At 40.1% G+C, this 15,258-nt stretch overlaps 1 protein-coding gene across 1 annotated transcript in view; it reads left to right on the forward strand.

Moving 5' to 3' along the window:
• Positions 1-12,585, forward strand: part of cacna1aa (calcium channel, voltage-dependent, P/Q type, alpha 1A subunit, a) — a 133,234-nt gene extending 120,649 nt beyond the window's left edge. The window contains 4 exon segments of the mRNA XM_028454776.1: positions 708-746; positions 6,070-6,280; positions 7,768-8,009; positions 9,729-12,585. Coding sequence (XP_028310577.1) covers positions 708-746; positions 6,070-6,280; positions 7,768-8,009; positions 9,729-10,535 — 1,299 coding nt within the window. The 3' untranslated portion in view covers positions 10,536-12,585.
• The last annotated feature ends 2,673 nt before the right edge of the window (positions 12,586-15,258 follow it).

Here is a 15,258-nt window from a genome sequence, read left to right on the forward strand (position 1 = left end):
CCCATACATTTTGTTGAGTTTTAGTTTCACTTTTACTTTTTTCATCCATTTCTTGGTGTTTCATATCAGCTCCAGCTTTTATTCACACGCAGCCCTTCAGTGAATACACACAGATACACACTTACATTGTTCCCTCCTCTTCATAGGACCCTGTTTCATTTTGCTTTTGTGTTTTTAATTGATTTATTCCTTCCTTTAAAAGCTGTAATCTAACCTTACTCAGTAGGAGTTATTCTAGGTAGTTTTCTATGTGCACACTAGTGTAACTGCCCTCTTGATATCTGCTGCTGTCTGTGATTGTGCAGGTTTGTGTATTATTTGCATATTCATTCGTGTGCGCATTTAGCTAACTGTGCTCATCACTGTATTGGTGCTGTTGTCTGTATAACACTGTTGTGGCATCTCTGTGGTAAGTGTTCCTCCTCCTCCTCCTTGTGCACCTTCTCTGCTGCCCTTCTCTCTCCATCCCTCCTACTTTTTTCTGCCTCTCTCCACTTCCGTGTGTTTTACCGGTTAATTCTCCAAATAACACTTTGGATTTGACTTCCTTGTTGTGTCCTTTTGCTCAAACTATCCACTTCTCCCTCTATCCCACCCCCCCACCCCGCCCCTCTCTGTCTCTTCTGTGTGTATGCTCCATGTGTGTCATACCTGTGGTGTGTCTGTGGCTCTGTGTGTGTTTGCGTGTCTTCTTTGTGCTCATATAGCAGCGAAGGAAAGGGAAGCAGCGTGGCAGTAAACTCAGTGTATGTACTGTGTCTTTTCTGTCTTCTCCCCTTTTGTTCTTTTCTCGTTTCTTTTAAACATTTCAAAAGGTTTTCTTTATTCTTCATGTCTTTTTGTTGTCTTTATTGTTTTTAGAATGCGGAGAAACTTTGGTAACACTTTAATTGAAGTTTTATACATAAAGCATGAATAAAGTGTCAGGAAGGCTGTTATTTAGTGTCGTTAGTTACTCTAACCCATGGGTCTGCAACCTGCGACTCTTGAGCCTCATGTGGCTCTTTGACTCTGTTCCAATGGCTCCCTATAGCTTTATAGGGAACCATTGGCTCCCTATAGCTTTAAAAAAAAAAAGTATGTACAAAAACAAAACAAAAAAACAAAAAAAAATAAATAAATTGAAATAAAGAATTGTTATTTTCTTACAGAGGGTATTGATGATTCATGACAGTAACTCCAAATAAAATTATGATAAAACCATTTCATCGTTTTACACACGTAGCATTAGACATCCTCAATTAAAATGTCAATTAAACTCACTGAGGGTTGTAATTGGAGGAAACCCTCCTCCCTCCACTCAGGTCATATAGGACGGGCGTGGCCAAAAGTGAAAGTTGATGTCGCAGGGCAATCTAAAGAATCAATTTCAGCCAGTAGCAAAATTCACTTGTAATAGCCGGCGTTCAACCCTTAGTGGTTAGTAACTCTGACATTTTGCAACTAAATACGCAAAATTAAAATACTTTTACTAAATTGTTAAAAGTTAGACTAGGATCAATCAACAGCACTACCATACCCAAATACATATATATTCAGCAGAATAGGTGGGTTTGGGGTTTAGTTACTCTTCTTTTAAATCCCTTGTTAGATAACTAAACTAACAAAAATAAAATAGAGATTTTATTTGTGTGTGGAAAGCTTTATTTAACTGCCAACATGCCATCTTAAAGGTGCAGTCCGCAACTCTCAGACCCCCCTCTCCCCCTCCCTCCGCGCTGCTCTCTTGCCCTGCCTCCAAACTTTCCAAAGTCCCTCCTTCAGAGGCTCTAGCAAGCTAACGTTAGTCCAACAGCAACATCACAGTAATATAACATGCTCTGTTAAAAGCATATTACTGCAGTGCTTCTCTCTGTCTCTATGTGCTACACCTCAGCAGCAGCAGCAGCAACAACACAGTGTCACTTACAGCAGCCCACATGGAGGCTGCTGCGCGCACCTGAACAACACATGCACCACAGAGTTCTAACAACTACAAATCAAACATAATGTAAATCGAGCAGCAATAAATACCTTTCAAGCAGAAAAGTCACCAATTCCATCTTTTACTCCTCCAGACCATACATTGTAAAAAAGACGGCACTCTAGCTCCGGGAAAGTGGCGGGGCCTGTGAGCAACAGGTGTCAGACAGCCCATCAAACACAATCCTGGCTCTGATTGGTTCTTTTTGCTCGGTCGCGGTGCATTCTGGCAATCTGCCAAAGGCTGCAGGAACAGCAGGAGAGACTCAATGAATCTGATTTTTTCACACAAACTACTAGTTTGATGTAAAGCTGTCCTTATATAGTGACAGCTTTTGCAAATGTGACAAAAAAGTTGCTTTTATAAGAGTTACAGACCGCACCTTTAATATGCAAGCTTGATAGGTTGCAAGAAATTAGCAATTAGCTTGTGTTGACCAACGTGATCATGTGTTATCAAATTCAAGTTATTTTCTGTAGCCCTTCAAATACATTAACTCAAAAAAATTTGTTTGCATAACATTATTCGATTTAATCTAATTTTCGGCTCCGGAAGGACTTTAATCCGGGTGAGATTAGACAAAATGGCTCCTTTAAGAGTAAAGGTTGCAGACTGCTGCCCTAACCCTTTGTTACCCTAACCCCTGACCTTAACCCTAACCCCACTAGATCCCTCCACCTAACCCCAAAAATGGCAACATAGCTCCAATGGTGTCATATATTTAGTGAAAGGTGTCATAATTTAGCAAACGACACCTAATGACAGCCTTATTAATGCTAATGACAGGGTAATGGCAGCCTTATGTATAAATCCTCAAGTAAAATGTTACATAAACGTCATACTATTTGGTTTGGCATGAATGCATTTGTTAGTGGAGTTTCCAAACTCCTATTCTACTATCTTTGACTTGCATTTCCATCGAACAGGGTTTATCCTTATCGTCTCTCTTCATCAAAGCTGTAGAATTGTTTTCAAGTCTCATTTTTTCTTCTGTTTGTCTTTGCTCAGCTGCTGCTGCTGCTGCCAATGCTGCCTGTGCTATGTATTGCTATGTTCCCATTTTTGAATGACTGTCAATACTAATCCCTATTTGTATTGTAGTCTCAACAGAGTAGTTCAACCAGCATGCCCCGAAACATGTGTCGTGTTTAAGTCAGCCTGAAAAAAAGATCAACTCATCGATTGTAAAATGTACTCAAGTCCTAAGGCTTGGGGAAAAATGCTGTGGAATCAACTGTCTATTGCCAAGTCAGCAATTTGTGGCTGGTCTTGTCAAATGGACTGCTGAATCAAGAAAGTCCAGGAAATCAGGAGTGCACTGTTACATGCATGACTCTTGGAAAGCATGCTTAATTCAACAACAACACTGAGAATTTCTGAAGCCTGGAATTTGCACTTAAGACTTTTTGAATGGTTAACTAAGCATGGCTTTTTTTTCCCCTGATCTCGGAATCATCTTTTGATAGATTCTCAAAAGTTGTTTTCTGAAAACCAAACTCATTCAGCTAGCAAAGAAGAATTTATGCCTATAAAAAGCCATAGTCATCTTAATGCCATTGAAATAAGGCTTTATCATTGTATCTTTAGTTTAATAATCCACGGCAGAACCACAGCTAACCATCTTCAACTTTAACCAACTCTTTCAAATGAACAGTATTCTAGATCAACCAGGAGAAATTTTTCTCTACTTCTCTTCTGACTCTAAAAGCACCTTCTGATGGAGGTGTTGTAACCAGATGACCAAAAACAATCCCCTGGGCTGTGTTCGAAATCGCATACTAACATACTAAACACTACACATTTAATGAGTACACAGTATATGGGTGACCGTGGCTCAGGTGGTAGTGGGTGGTCTTCTGATCAAGAGGTTGGGGGTTCGATCCCAGTACCTGACTATGTGTCGAAGTGTCCTTGGGCAAGACACTGAACCCTAAGTTGCTCCCAGTGGTCGACTAGCGCCTTGCATGGCAGTCCTGTCCCACTGGTGTGTGAATGTGAGAGTGATTGGGTGAATGAGCTGATATGTAAAGCGCTTTGGGACTGCTTCAGTGTGGTGATAAAGCGCTATATAAAACCAAGTCCATTTACCAATTTACTTTCTTCTATATTAGTGTGATTAGGAAGGTGACCGTTCCCACTGAAGTATACTTCCAAGTTTCTCAAGATGCATTTTAAGTGAGAAAGTGACCAATTGGATCAATTGACCAGTGGTCACTTGATCCATAAAACTTGCAGAAACACATTTCTGTCACTTTAGTGAAATTTTTATTAGCATGCAGTTTCGATTTGGTAATAGATTTTGGTAACAGAGTTTGGCTCTGTCCTGGGACCTCTCTGCCCTTCCAGAAACTGCGTGGAAAGCCCAAAGCAAAGGAAGCTCCCCCTTGCTGTTCCATGAGCAACATGGAGAGGCATAATCAGAGAGAGCGGTCAGCAGGAGCCCCTGGAACAGGAGCACAGACTTTAGATGGCAACAGGAGATGCTGTTTAATTAAACAGAAGGGGAGGAGCTGGGGTGGGGGTGGGTTGTGAGGCTTTGCGGACAAAGCTTGCTTAAGTAGGCGTGTTGCAGTAGTTTAAATATGGCGCCGTGATTAACTAACCAACGGGAAGCATGGACCATGACCATGAAAACTGTACTTGGCCATTAAAACATTTCTGATTCTGATTCTGATTAGGGGATGGATGCAGTCAGTTATTAGTAGCTACTAGTGCAGTGCCTGTAGGAAGTATGTCTTGCGATAGAAAAGTGGGAGGTTAAGTAGCTTTTTCATGGATGGTTTACATGGGAGCTTTAATTCCTCTTTAATTCAGAATAAAAGTTAAATCCTCTTGAAACTGACCTTGTAAACACTCAATTTTGTATTATTATCACTCACAATAGTTACAAACATTGTTCACTGAGGACACCTGCTGGTCAAGATTTACAGGGTGTTTTTTTAGGATATTAGGACTTTATTATTTTTTTAAAGCCCTTTGTGCATTCTACACAGCTTTCAACTTATCCTGAGTTACCATGACTACTTGTCAAGATTGAGCTGTTCTGCAAAGCTGAATTTAAGTCAATTTTATGAAATAATTCATGAACGGTATCATTGCAGTCCCAACAAATCCAACATTGCACACCCTTGAACCAAGCAGCAGCCATGTTGAAACTCTCAGGTCAGTCTGATCCTGATCCGCAGAGATATTTGAGACACACACACAGACACACGGACAGAGGTTCCTAGATAGATAGATAGATAGATAGATAGATAGATAGATAGATAGATAGATAGATAGATAGATAGATTGCCAGCTGATAGGCCTGAGCTAGCTTGATTTCTGTGCCTGTCTGAACTAAAGCAATGCTCAATTACATACCGACATTCGTGCTACTGACACAACGTCTGGTTAACTTCAAAACAATAGCTCTATTTGCAAAAGCGGTAAAAACTAATGGAAGACAATAAGAGATGCTTTTGTTTTAGAAAGTAGAAATTTGCCTTTTAGCCTGGAGCCGGTCCAAGAATGATCTTGCCTTTCGCTCGCAATGCATCATGGGGTGGTTGAGTATGACTAGTGTGCCCATCGTGCATCTTCAAAACTGCCCCGATATAGTAAACATCCAAGTTTTTCCCCCTTGCTGAATCTTTTCATACTATCTCATGTGAATCCACTACAGTGTAGTGACCACATACTCATTTTGACGTCAGACCTAGTATGAGTAATATGTTAGTATGACATTTCGAACACAGCCCTGGTTTCTCTCCTACAGAAGACCAATGGCCTCCTGGATGTCTCAGTCACATCTGTGGAGAAGACGAACTTCTCCCATTCATTATCACTTTAAATTAATGCAATAAATAATTAAAATAACTCCTGCCTTTTTACCATCCCTGCATGCCATTTAATTCATATTCAGGATTTGACTTGACCCTTGTCTTTCTGTACTTCATGATCTTCAGGTGGCTTAAAGTAAGGTGAAATCTTTGGGATAATTTTGTGAAAATAGCTGTTTAGCACATTTCTAAACATATTGCATCTTTGTATTGATCATAACAATTACTTAAGTTAATTAAAGACCCTTCTTTGCTTTTCTCTCCTCTTTCTTGCCATTTTCTTAGACCATTAATGACAACAGTCCCATGAAGCGCTCGGCCTCATCTCTGGACCACAGCAGGTCTGGACGTGGCCACAGAGACAAAGGAGGGGCGGATGATTACAACATGGAGCACACCATCCCTGAGGAGGGACGCCGACACGGACACCGGCGTAAAGACCGAGGTCACCGGGCATCTGAGAGATCACTATGTCGCTACAATGAGGCTGATCCAGGTGGGAGAGCCAGAGCAGACTCATAATCAGTCTCATTATTATTGCAAATATAAAGCGCAGTCTCACTCTCTTACATGTTTCTCCAACTTTTTTCTCCAATCTACAGTGGAGCAAAGTTGTGCAAGTTGTTTCGCTTAAAAAGGCGAGAGAGGTCTGTAATTTTCATCATAGGTACACTTGTACTGTGAGAGACAGAAACTGAAAGAAAATCACATTGTATGATTTTTAAATAATGTATTTGTATAATGGTGCAGAAAATTATTTTTTGGTTAGTAACAAAAGTTAAACTCAATACTTTGTAATGTAACCTTGGTTGGCAATGACAGAGGTCAAATGTTTCCTATAAGTCTTGTAGCTGGTATATTCTAGAACTGTGATGTTTTGAGGCTATCGCTGGGCAACACAGACTTTCAAATCCCTCCACAGATTTTCTATTGGGTTGAGGTCTGGAGACTGGCAAGGCCCCTCAAGGACCTTGAAATACGTCTTACGGAGCCATTCCTTCATTGCGTACGCGGTTTGTGTGAGATCATTGTCACGTCTTCAATGCTTTCACTAATGGAATGAGGTTTTTGCCCAAAATCTCACGATACATGGTCCCATTCATCCTTTCCTTAATATGGATCAGTCGTCCGGTCCCCTTTGCATAAAAGCAGCCATAAAGCATAATGTTTCCACCCCCATGCTTCACAGTGGGTATGGTCTTCTTGGGATGCAACTCAGCATTTTAGACGTTTTTGGAGGGGGAAATTAACATTCTTTTATGAATATAAGTCCCACCTTCATCCTAAAGACCCCTATATAAATGGAAATGATTGCCTAGCCAATAGGCTTCGACTTCCTGTAGCGGATACTTTCAGTCAAATTGAATGCGGAACTGTGCACGGAAACAAGGCCGCGCGTCACAACAGCAAACAGGTAAATAGGATTTTGGCTCTTACCTGACCCATAGACCTATATCAATGTGACCCGATGCAACCTTGTTGTGTTTTGCGATGCACATGCAGAAAAGTAGAGGCGTGGCTTCTGGTAGATTGGGAGAGGCAGTGGGAGGAAGTGAAGCTGTTTAGGGCAGGACATTGAGACATTTCTAAGAAACTCCAGATATCAGCTTTAATATATAGGTAACGAGTGGAGGATAGACGAGAAGTAACAGGTCTATGAGAACCAGAATTCTTGCTTATTTGTAAGTACCAAATACTTATTTTACACAACAATTTACATATAATTTTGTTTTAAAATTAAACAATGTGATTTCCTGAATAATTTGTTCACATTCTGTCTCGCATGGTTGAATTATACCTATGATGAAAATGACAGGCCTCTCTCATCTTTTTAAGTGGGACAACTTGCACAATTGGTGGCTGCAAAACACATTTTTTTGCCCCGCTGTATGTAAATTCCATTGTGTGCGAATGTGGGGTGAGTGAGGGGATCCTTACATCAGTCCTAATATCAATATTACCTTTGATAAACTTAATCATCAGGCATGGGGGCAGACCCAAGTTCAGGTGACCTCAAAGATCGCGGCAGATCTAAGGACCGTAAGCACCACCACCACCATCACCACCATCACGGCTCGGTGGAGAAGGAGCGCTATGTAGCAGATCGAGGCGGAGAGTATGGACACAGACACTCCAGAGAGAGGGAGCTTGAAAGAGAACGGGACCGGGACCGGCGCTGGTCGAGATCACCCAGTGAGGGCCGGGAGTGCCTTACACACCGACAGGTGGGTGACTAGTAGAGTTCCTCTAATTTAAATCAACTGTGGCTTTACCCATGCGTACTTTTCACAGCTGTAATATTCAATGACCTGTAATGTTATTTTGATAACTGACAGTGGCATAAGACCATTACAAAAGAGGAAATCTGAGGTATATTATGCAACTTACTGTACTCATAACCAGCTCTACAACCCTGTCTAGTCACATCACAGAATGTCAGAATTTAGATTTTTATCAAATGTAAGCAGGATTGTGGTCAATTACATTTTTAAAATACAATTATGCTTACAATTATCCATGTTCAATTACAATACAATTACAATTGCAATGACTGACATTTTTCCCAATTCTAATTTTTTTTTTTTTATCTCCTAAAAGTCAATTGCTAATGTTAATTTACAATTAATCGCAAATACTGAGTCAAATAAAACTTTTTTTTTCTCCTTTTGTTCTTTCTGTTGATAACTGGTCAGTTTTCAGCTTTAATCAGCTTTAAAATACACTAAAAACAATTATCTATTATCTAATTTATTTCTCATTTAGTAGTTAATAACTACGTACGTGTACGCCATAGAACTGTACCAAGGTTTCTCAGTTATGCGTTTATTTAAATTTACAATTGACAGATTTTATAGAATTTTCATGCCAATTACAATTACACAGTCTATTTTCTGAATTCAATTATAATTACGCAATAATTGTAATTGACCACAACCCTGAATATAAGTATAGTCCCAGTAAAACATTGAAATGGGGGGAAAAAAAACATGAAATATTTTTTCAAAAAAAACGTTGGGGAGGAAAAGGACATTTTTGAGTTGGTTTTTATGAACTCATCCAATCTTGACTTCCATATAGCGCATTAAATAAATGATGCATAATTTAAAAGTTTCAAAATGAATGCATTTCAGTTTTTAAAGAATAAACAATTACGACAAAATCATCATTGGTGGTTTACACTACATTATACTGGCTTTTGCCTTGAAATTACAGATGATTATAATAATGTAACTGTAGGTCACTTTTGATGTAATTTGTACATTTATGTTTGGTTGTATTCATTCAATCATGCAATATTGTGACATTAATATTGCAGTAAGTAAAGTGTTTGGAAAAAGTCCCTGATGTCCAATCACAACCATGCAAATATGCATTAAAATGTATATTTGTTTTATCCAAAAGCTGTTTCTGCCAACCTGTCTGAATGATTGTGTCATGCCCCCCTCCCCCACCCCCTTACCTGTGTCACAAACATACACCTCCACACACATTACACATGACACGTTGCACAAATACTTATCTATTCTAATGAAACACATTTAATGCATGTTAAGTAGTCATATTTACCCTTTACTACATTTTGTTTGCCTGAAATTCAACTCTTTACCCTTCTTTTCTCCTCTCGTCTTTTTTTCCACTGCGTCCCATGTTGTTTCATTCATGTTTGATCTCCAATCTTTTCCGCTCCCCATCCTCTGCTCTGTGTCTTTGATGTCTTTCATAACGCCTGGATCCTCCTCTGCTTACATCACTACTACTGCTTTTATTCTTATGGATGCCGGGGGGCACTTGTTCCTGTCCTGTTTCTGTCCCTCTGCATTTTTTCTGGGTTTTTATTTTCTCTTTTTCTTTTTTTGTTTATACCATCTTCTACTTTTTTCTGTGTTTTGTCGGTGAATTTGTGGTTCGTTCTTTTTATTTGCTTTATTTCACTTTTTGTGTAGGGCAGTAGTTCGGTCAGTGGAAGTCCCGTCCCTTCGACCTCGGGGACCAGTACGCCACGCCGAGGCCGCCGGCAGTTGCCACAGACGCCGGCGACACCCAGGCCTCACGTCACGTACTCCCCCGTGGTCCGTAAGGCCATGCCCACGCCCCCTGGGGGACCACAGACTCGGCCCCTAGTTCCACAACACTTCTCCCCAGAGCCTCCTCAAAGCCAGGGTCCTCCACCTACTGGCCTCCAGCTGGGCCACCATGGTCATCACCCAGGTGGGCACCCAGGCCACCATCCTCCACCTCGCTGGGGAGAAACAGGTCGAGGAGGGGGTTCAATGGAAGGCGATGGCTGTTTCTACAACCAGGACTACCAAGACTATGAACACCACCATGAACCTCCTGCCTATGAGCCAGGCCCAATGCAGGGTGGTAACCCTCACCCCCATGCCTTGGCCAATCACCCACTGCCACCTCCTTCTCAACTACCACCACATAACCCTCATCCCATCCCTCCCCCACAACCTCACCCTGTAAACAATCCCCACCCGCAGCCCAGTCGTACTTCACCAAGGACTGTGCTCCACGGGGCCCCTCCACCCACCACTGCATTGACTGGGCCCGTGCAGGGCCAAGCTCAACCTGCCACCCAGCGACGCTTACCGAATGGCTACCGATCTTCGTCGCCTTCCACACATCTGCATGGACCTCCACATACTGGGCCCCACAAGGTCCCGCCTCCAGCAGGACACCCGAGGGGCCCCCGCAAGGGCCTGCATGAACCCTACAGCGAAACGGAGGATGACGATTGGTGCTAGCCTCTGGACAAGTGATGGACCATAAGGAGGAGAAAGTATTGATGATGACACTAAAAGAGAAAAAGAAGCTCTGAGCTCGAGCTCTGACTGCCAAGGAAAACTGCGACTTTTCGTTTTGTCAGTTTGTTTTTTTTCCTCTTTCCACTGCCTGGAAGGAAAGACCGAGTAGGTATCAGGGTGTAGAAATGACTCAAAGATCCCGAGGCAGAATGTAGGCGGTGTGGGGGAAATGGTGTAAAAGAAGATGACATATTGATCCTCTTTTGATGCCAAATGAGACCAATCTGAATTAGCGGTTTTATTGATTCAGGCAGGGAGGTGATGGACACTAATCCTTGTGTCTTAAATTATGCCTCTGGCAACGAGCTATAGCCACTTACAAGATGTCAAGATTGCGACTCGACAAATGACACTTTACAGTCCGAGACAAAATGCTGACACTTTTCTTTTTTTTTTTTTTTTTGCTTCACCAAGCTGACTTCTGTTAAGTTAGCTGCTAGAGAGAGAAAAAAAAAGAATCAAATCCAACCCTCCCAAGCAATTTAAATATTGATGAGTTTTATCATCTTTGTTTTTAAAAAAGAAAACCTTCAAAGAGGTGAGGAGGCAGAGCAGATCGTTGCAGGGGTTGATTAGTCTTGATTAAAGAGCACACTCCTGTTTCAACCAAACACAACCTGCGACTGATGCCAGAAGACAAACGAAAAATATTACGAAAATGTAGTTACTGTATTCTGCAGTATTTCTTCTTCTATCCTGCAGCTGCTTCCTCTTCCTCCTTCTCCTCTTCTTCAAAACATTGAAGCTTGCATCTTGTTTTACACCCCACACAGCTTGGGTTTTTTTGTTTTTTTTTAGAGTTTACAAGGTTGTATGTACACCTTGAGAAATCCTGCATGAAAGACACACACAAAAAAAAAGTATCTAAGGCGAAACCATGAGAGTCTTAGGAGGAGATTGTTCATCGGGTCTGTCTGTTCAGGGTCAGGAGGGTTTCTCTTTCTTTCAAAAGGTTTTCTGTTTCTCTTTCTCTCTTCTCTGAATGACATTCCTTTCTCTGTATCTTATTTACACTCGACACTAAAAGAACAATAGCATTACGGTACTTTTTTGCTTGCTCGTCTACTGTCTGTTCTGTGCCAAATGCCTGCCAATGCACGTGTTCTTTGCAGGAGTAACATGGCCTGAGTAATGGCCTAAATGGAAAGCAGGGTATAAATATGGATCCAAACAAACACACATAGTGAATATATGTGAGTAATCAGTAATATCTCAAAGTCTTCCAGGGTTCGGAGTATAAACGGAGGCATCAGAGAGAAAGAGATGAATAGAAACAACTTAGAAAAGAGAGAAACTCTTCATTATTATTGTTGTCGCTGTTGTTGAAGTCCTTGATAGGAAAAAAGTTTTGATAGAAATGTAAAGACCATAATGATTGCGAGAATGAGAAACATTCTCCGCATTTTTTTGTCTCAATTTTAAGGTCGGCTGCATCTTTTTTAAACCCAGACGTGAAACTCTACAGCACAGTGGGAGAATGAGTCAACACGACAAACATCACCTTAAAATGACTTAAAACAGTGGATGTGGCCATTTTCTACTCCGAGAAATACCATTAATCTGGAATTCTTGTCATCAATTTATTTGCTCTTCTGAAGGGGTGTCAAACTATATTTTAGTTTAGTGGCCAAATCTCAAATGGGCTTTTTCAACATTTGTATGCATTAGTTTGCACTTCCATACAGTATGAAAAGCACCTAAATATTCAAGCAATAATTGACAGATATCAGTCCCAGCAGCATCTTTACTTCAAAATTCCTTGATTTTTTGACTATTTTTTTGTGCAACTTTTAAGATTGTTTGTAAGAAATTGCAGGATTTTGGTTTGGATTGGTTTTTTAAATGGCTACAGTCTCTAAAACAGGCGTGTCAAACTAATTTTAGTTCAGGAGCCAAATACGGAGGAGTTAATTCTCAAGTGGGCCACAGATTTGAGGCGGGAAAATTAGTAATTTCAACATTATAGTTCCCTAGTTTGCACTTCTACGTATACATAACTGACAAAATATGTAAGAAACCGACTATATCCAAGCAATAAGTGACAGATATCAGCCCCAACAGGATCTTCACTTTAAATTTACTAGATTTTGTGACCAATTTCTATTTAATTAAGGTAAATATTATGTCATAATTTATGGTAAATTGAAGGATTTTTTAAGAATTGTGCGTTTTTATAAGCACTGGGGAAACAGAGAGCCCCTGCAAATATTGTTGAGTTAAATTTACACAATTATTCATGTTTTCTCAAGAGGCCAGATTTGGCCCCCAGGCCTTGAGTTTGACACGTGCTCTAAAGGAGGGGGCCACATGTGGTCCTCGGTCTAATTTTGTGCAGCCCCCTAAAATAAATCCCCAAAAATTGTATTTCAAGAAATTGAAAGGAATATAAAGCCCGGCATAATACTCAAAATAAGTCCCAAAACACAAAAATCACTAGCGAACTGCACAAAGTACACAAAAATACACCAAAAATTCCTGAAATACACAAAATGACAACAAAAACAGACACAAAAACCACTTAAACAAAATGATCACAAAAACACAAAACAACACATTACAGAATAGCTCCAAAGACACACAATCTGTCAACAAAATTGCACAAAATGACAGTAAAATACAGAAAACAACAACTAAAATTCAGGAAGTGACCCCAAAAATGCATCAAATGACAGAAATATACACATAATTACAATAAGAACATAAAAATAAAAAAAAACACAATTAAAAACGGACAAAAAAACAACACCACAAAAACAAAACCCTTTCTACCCCCAGTATAATGCTCTGGTCATTATTCTAAATGCTGACATTAATGTTGATAAAGTGGCCCTCAGATACAATCACATGTTTGCGGCCTCTGTTGTGATAGAGTTGCCTATCTTAGCTCTACTGGAATCTGTTGCAACACACTGCACACTTAAGTTGGTTGCTCCCTTTTAAAGAAACCTATACAGTAAATAAAATGTTCACAAATAAGGAGCACAACAAGAACCCAAAAGTTTTCCTCTCTCAAAGTAGTATAACAAAATGTGACTAAACTCATTCTCCCACATGAAAGCCTGAGTCTGCCATGAATTTCAACAGGTTCCTGACGTACACATTACTACTTTTTAAATTAGTGAAAAAGTCTGGTCTTCCTTGTGGAAAAACACTTATTCCCAGTCCTATTTGTGTTCTTTGGATTTGTGTGTGTTTCCTCACTGGGTGCCTGAAATCAACACCTGTCACCAACACACACACGGCGCTGTCAGCCATAGTCGTTTTCTTTGTTTGTTTGTTTATCTGACCTGCATTTGACCTGGAGGCCTACTACATGTTGACCAGAGAATGCATCAAAAACAGATATTTTAAATCTGCCTATGAGTGTCTTTCTAACCTCAGTGGAATGTCACTGAAATTATTATTATTATTATTTTTTTAAATCACTATATGAATCAGAAAGCACACTGAGTATGTAGCTCCTGGTTGTCGTGTGTGCATGTGGGTTTTGCGTGTAGTATGTACTATGTTTCTGATCAGCTCTTGTGTTCTACGATCTCGCCGTTGCTTTTGCTTTTTCTCCAGAAGTTGTTTTTAAATGCGAAAAAGGCTTTTTCTTGCCATTTTCATCGTAGCGAACATCGACTTTGTGAGCGTACGTGTGTGTGCGTGCGCCTGTGATGTCAGCAACCAGAGCCGTTTCTGGCTATATGTGGACCCATGAGCCAGTGGGGAGCCCCAAAAAGCTGATTTCTATAGCAGAGCCGTATATATATATATATATATATATATAGAGAGAGAGAGAGAGAGAGAGAGAGAGATCTACTCAGGTTAAAAGTTAGGATGTTTTCATTTTGACTGTAACCTGTTTAGCTGATAGAGATTGTAGCAGTCAGTGAACCATTTAACAGGTTAGGAATCCATGTAGTTTGGCAAACTTGGGGCCCCCAAACCGTATCTTGCATAGGGGCCCCCACAAAGCTAGAAACGGCTCTGTCAGCAACCTTCTGAATGAAAACCCACAAACGCCCCCCCCCCCCCAATGTTCACCCTCCATCTTTGCGTAAATGCTGCAGTAAAATCCACTAACACGCTGTTTCACCACACAAAGTCTTCAAAAAGCAATGTAAAGTCGCTACTAGGAGAAAAGAAAAAAAAAAAAAACAAGTTTTTTTTTTTTTATAAGTGCAAAAGAATAAAAAAGGAAAAATATCTAGTTCCAGAAATGCATGTGCTATGTGCATGCCACCCCGTGGGTAAAAAGTCATCTTCAGGATATAAAAAGAAAAATAATGATTTCAAAGAAATAAAAAAAGAAGCTATAAATAGATAGATGTTTTTTAAAAAAAAGCAATGTTTTCTTTCTTTTTTTTCTTCTTCTATTTTTGAAAACAAAAAAATATAAACTCAACAAAAAAAAAAAAAATGTTTAGAGAAAAACAAAAACAAAAGAAAAAGAGACTTTGGTAAGAGTCAATGTCCTGTTTGTTTTCTTCTGTTACATGGGGTTAAGGCACAATATTTAACCCTGTTCAGGACACTACAAAAAAGACGTTTTTAATGAGAAAAAAAAGTACAAAATAAAAGAAAGTACAGCTCAGAAGATGTTGTATTGTCCCCTTTACTTAGTGTGGTGTTCACGAGGCGCAGGGGAAAAGCCATCACTGATGATGCACCAGTTGTT

The sequence above is a fragment of the Gouania willdenowi genome, chromosome 8, assembly GCF_900634775.1.
Source record: "Gouania willdenowi chromosome 8, fGouWil2.1, whole genome shotgun sequence".
Lineage (NCBI taxonomy): Eukaryota > Metazoa > Chordata > Actinopteri > Blenniiformes > Gobiesocidae > Gouania > Gouania willdenowi.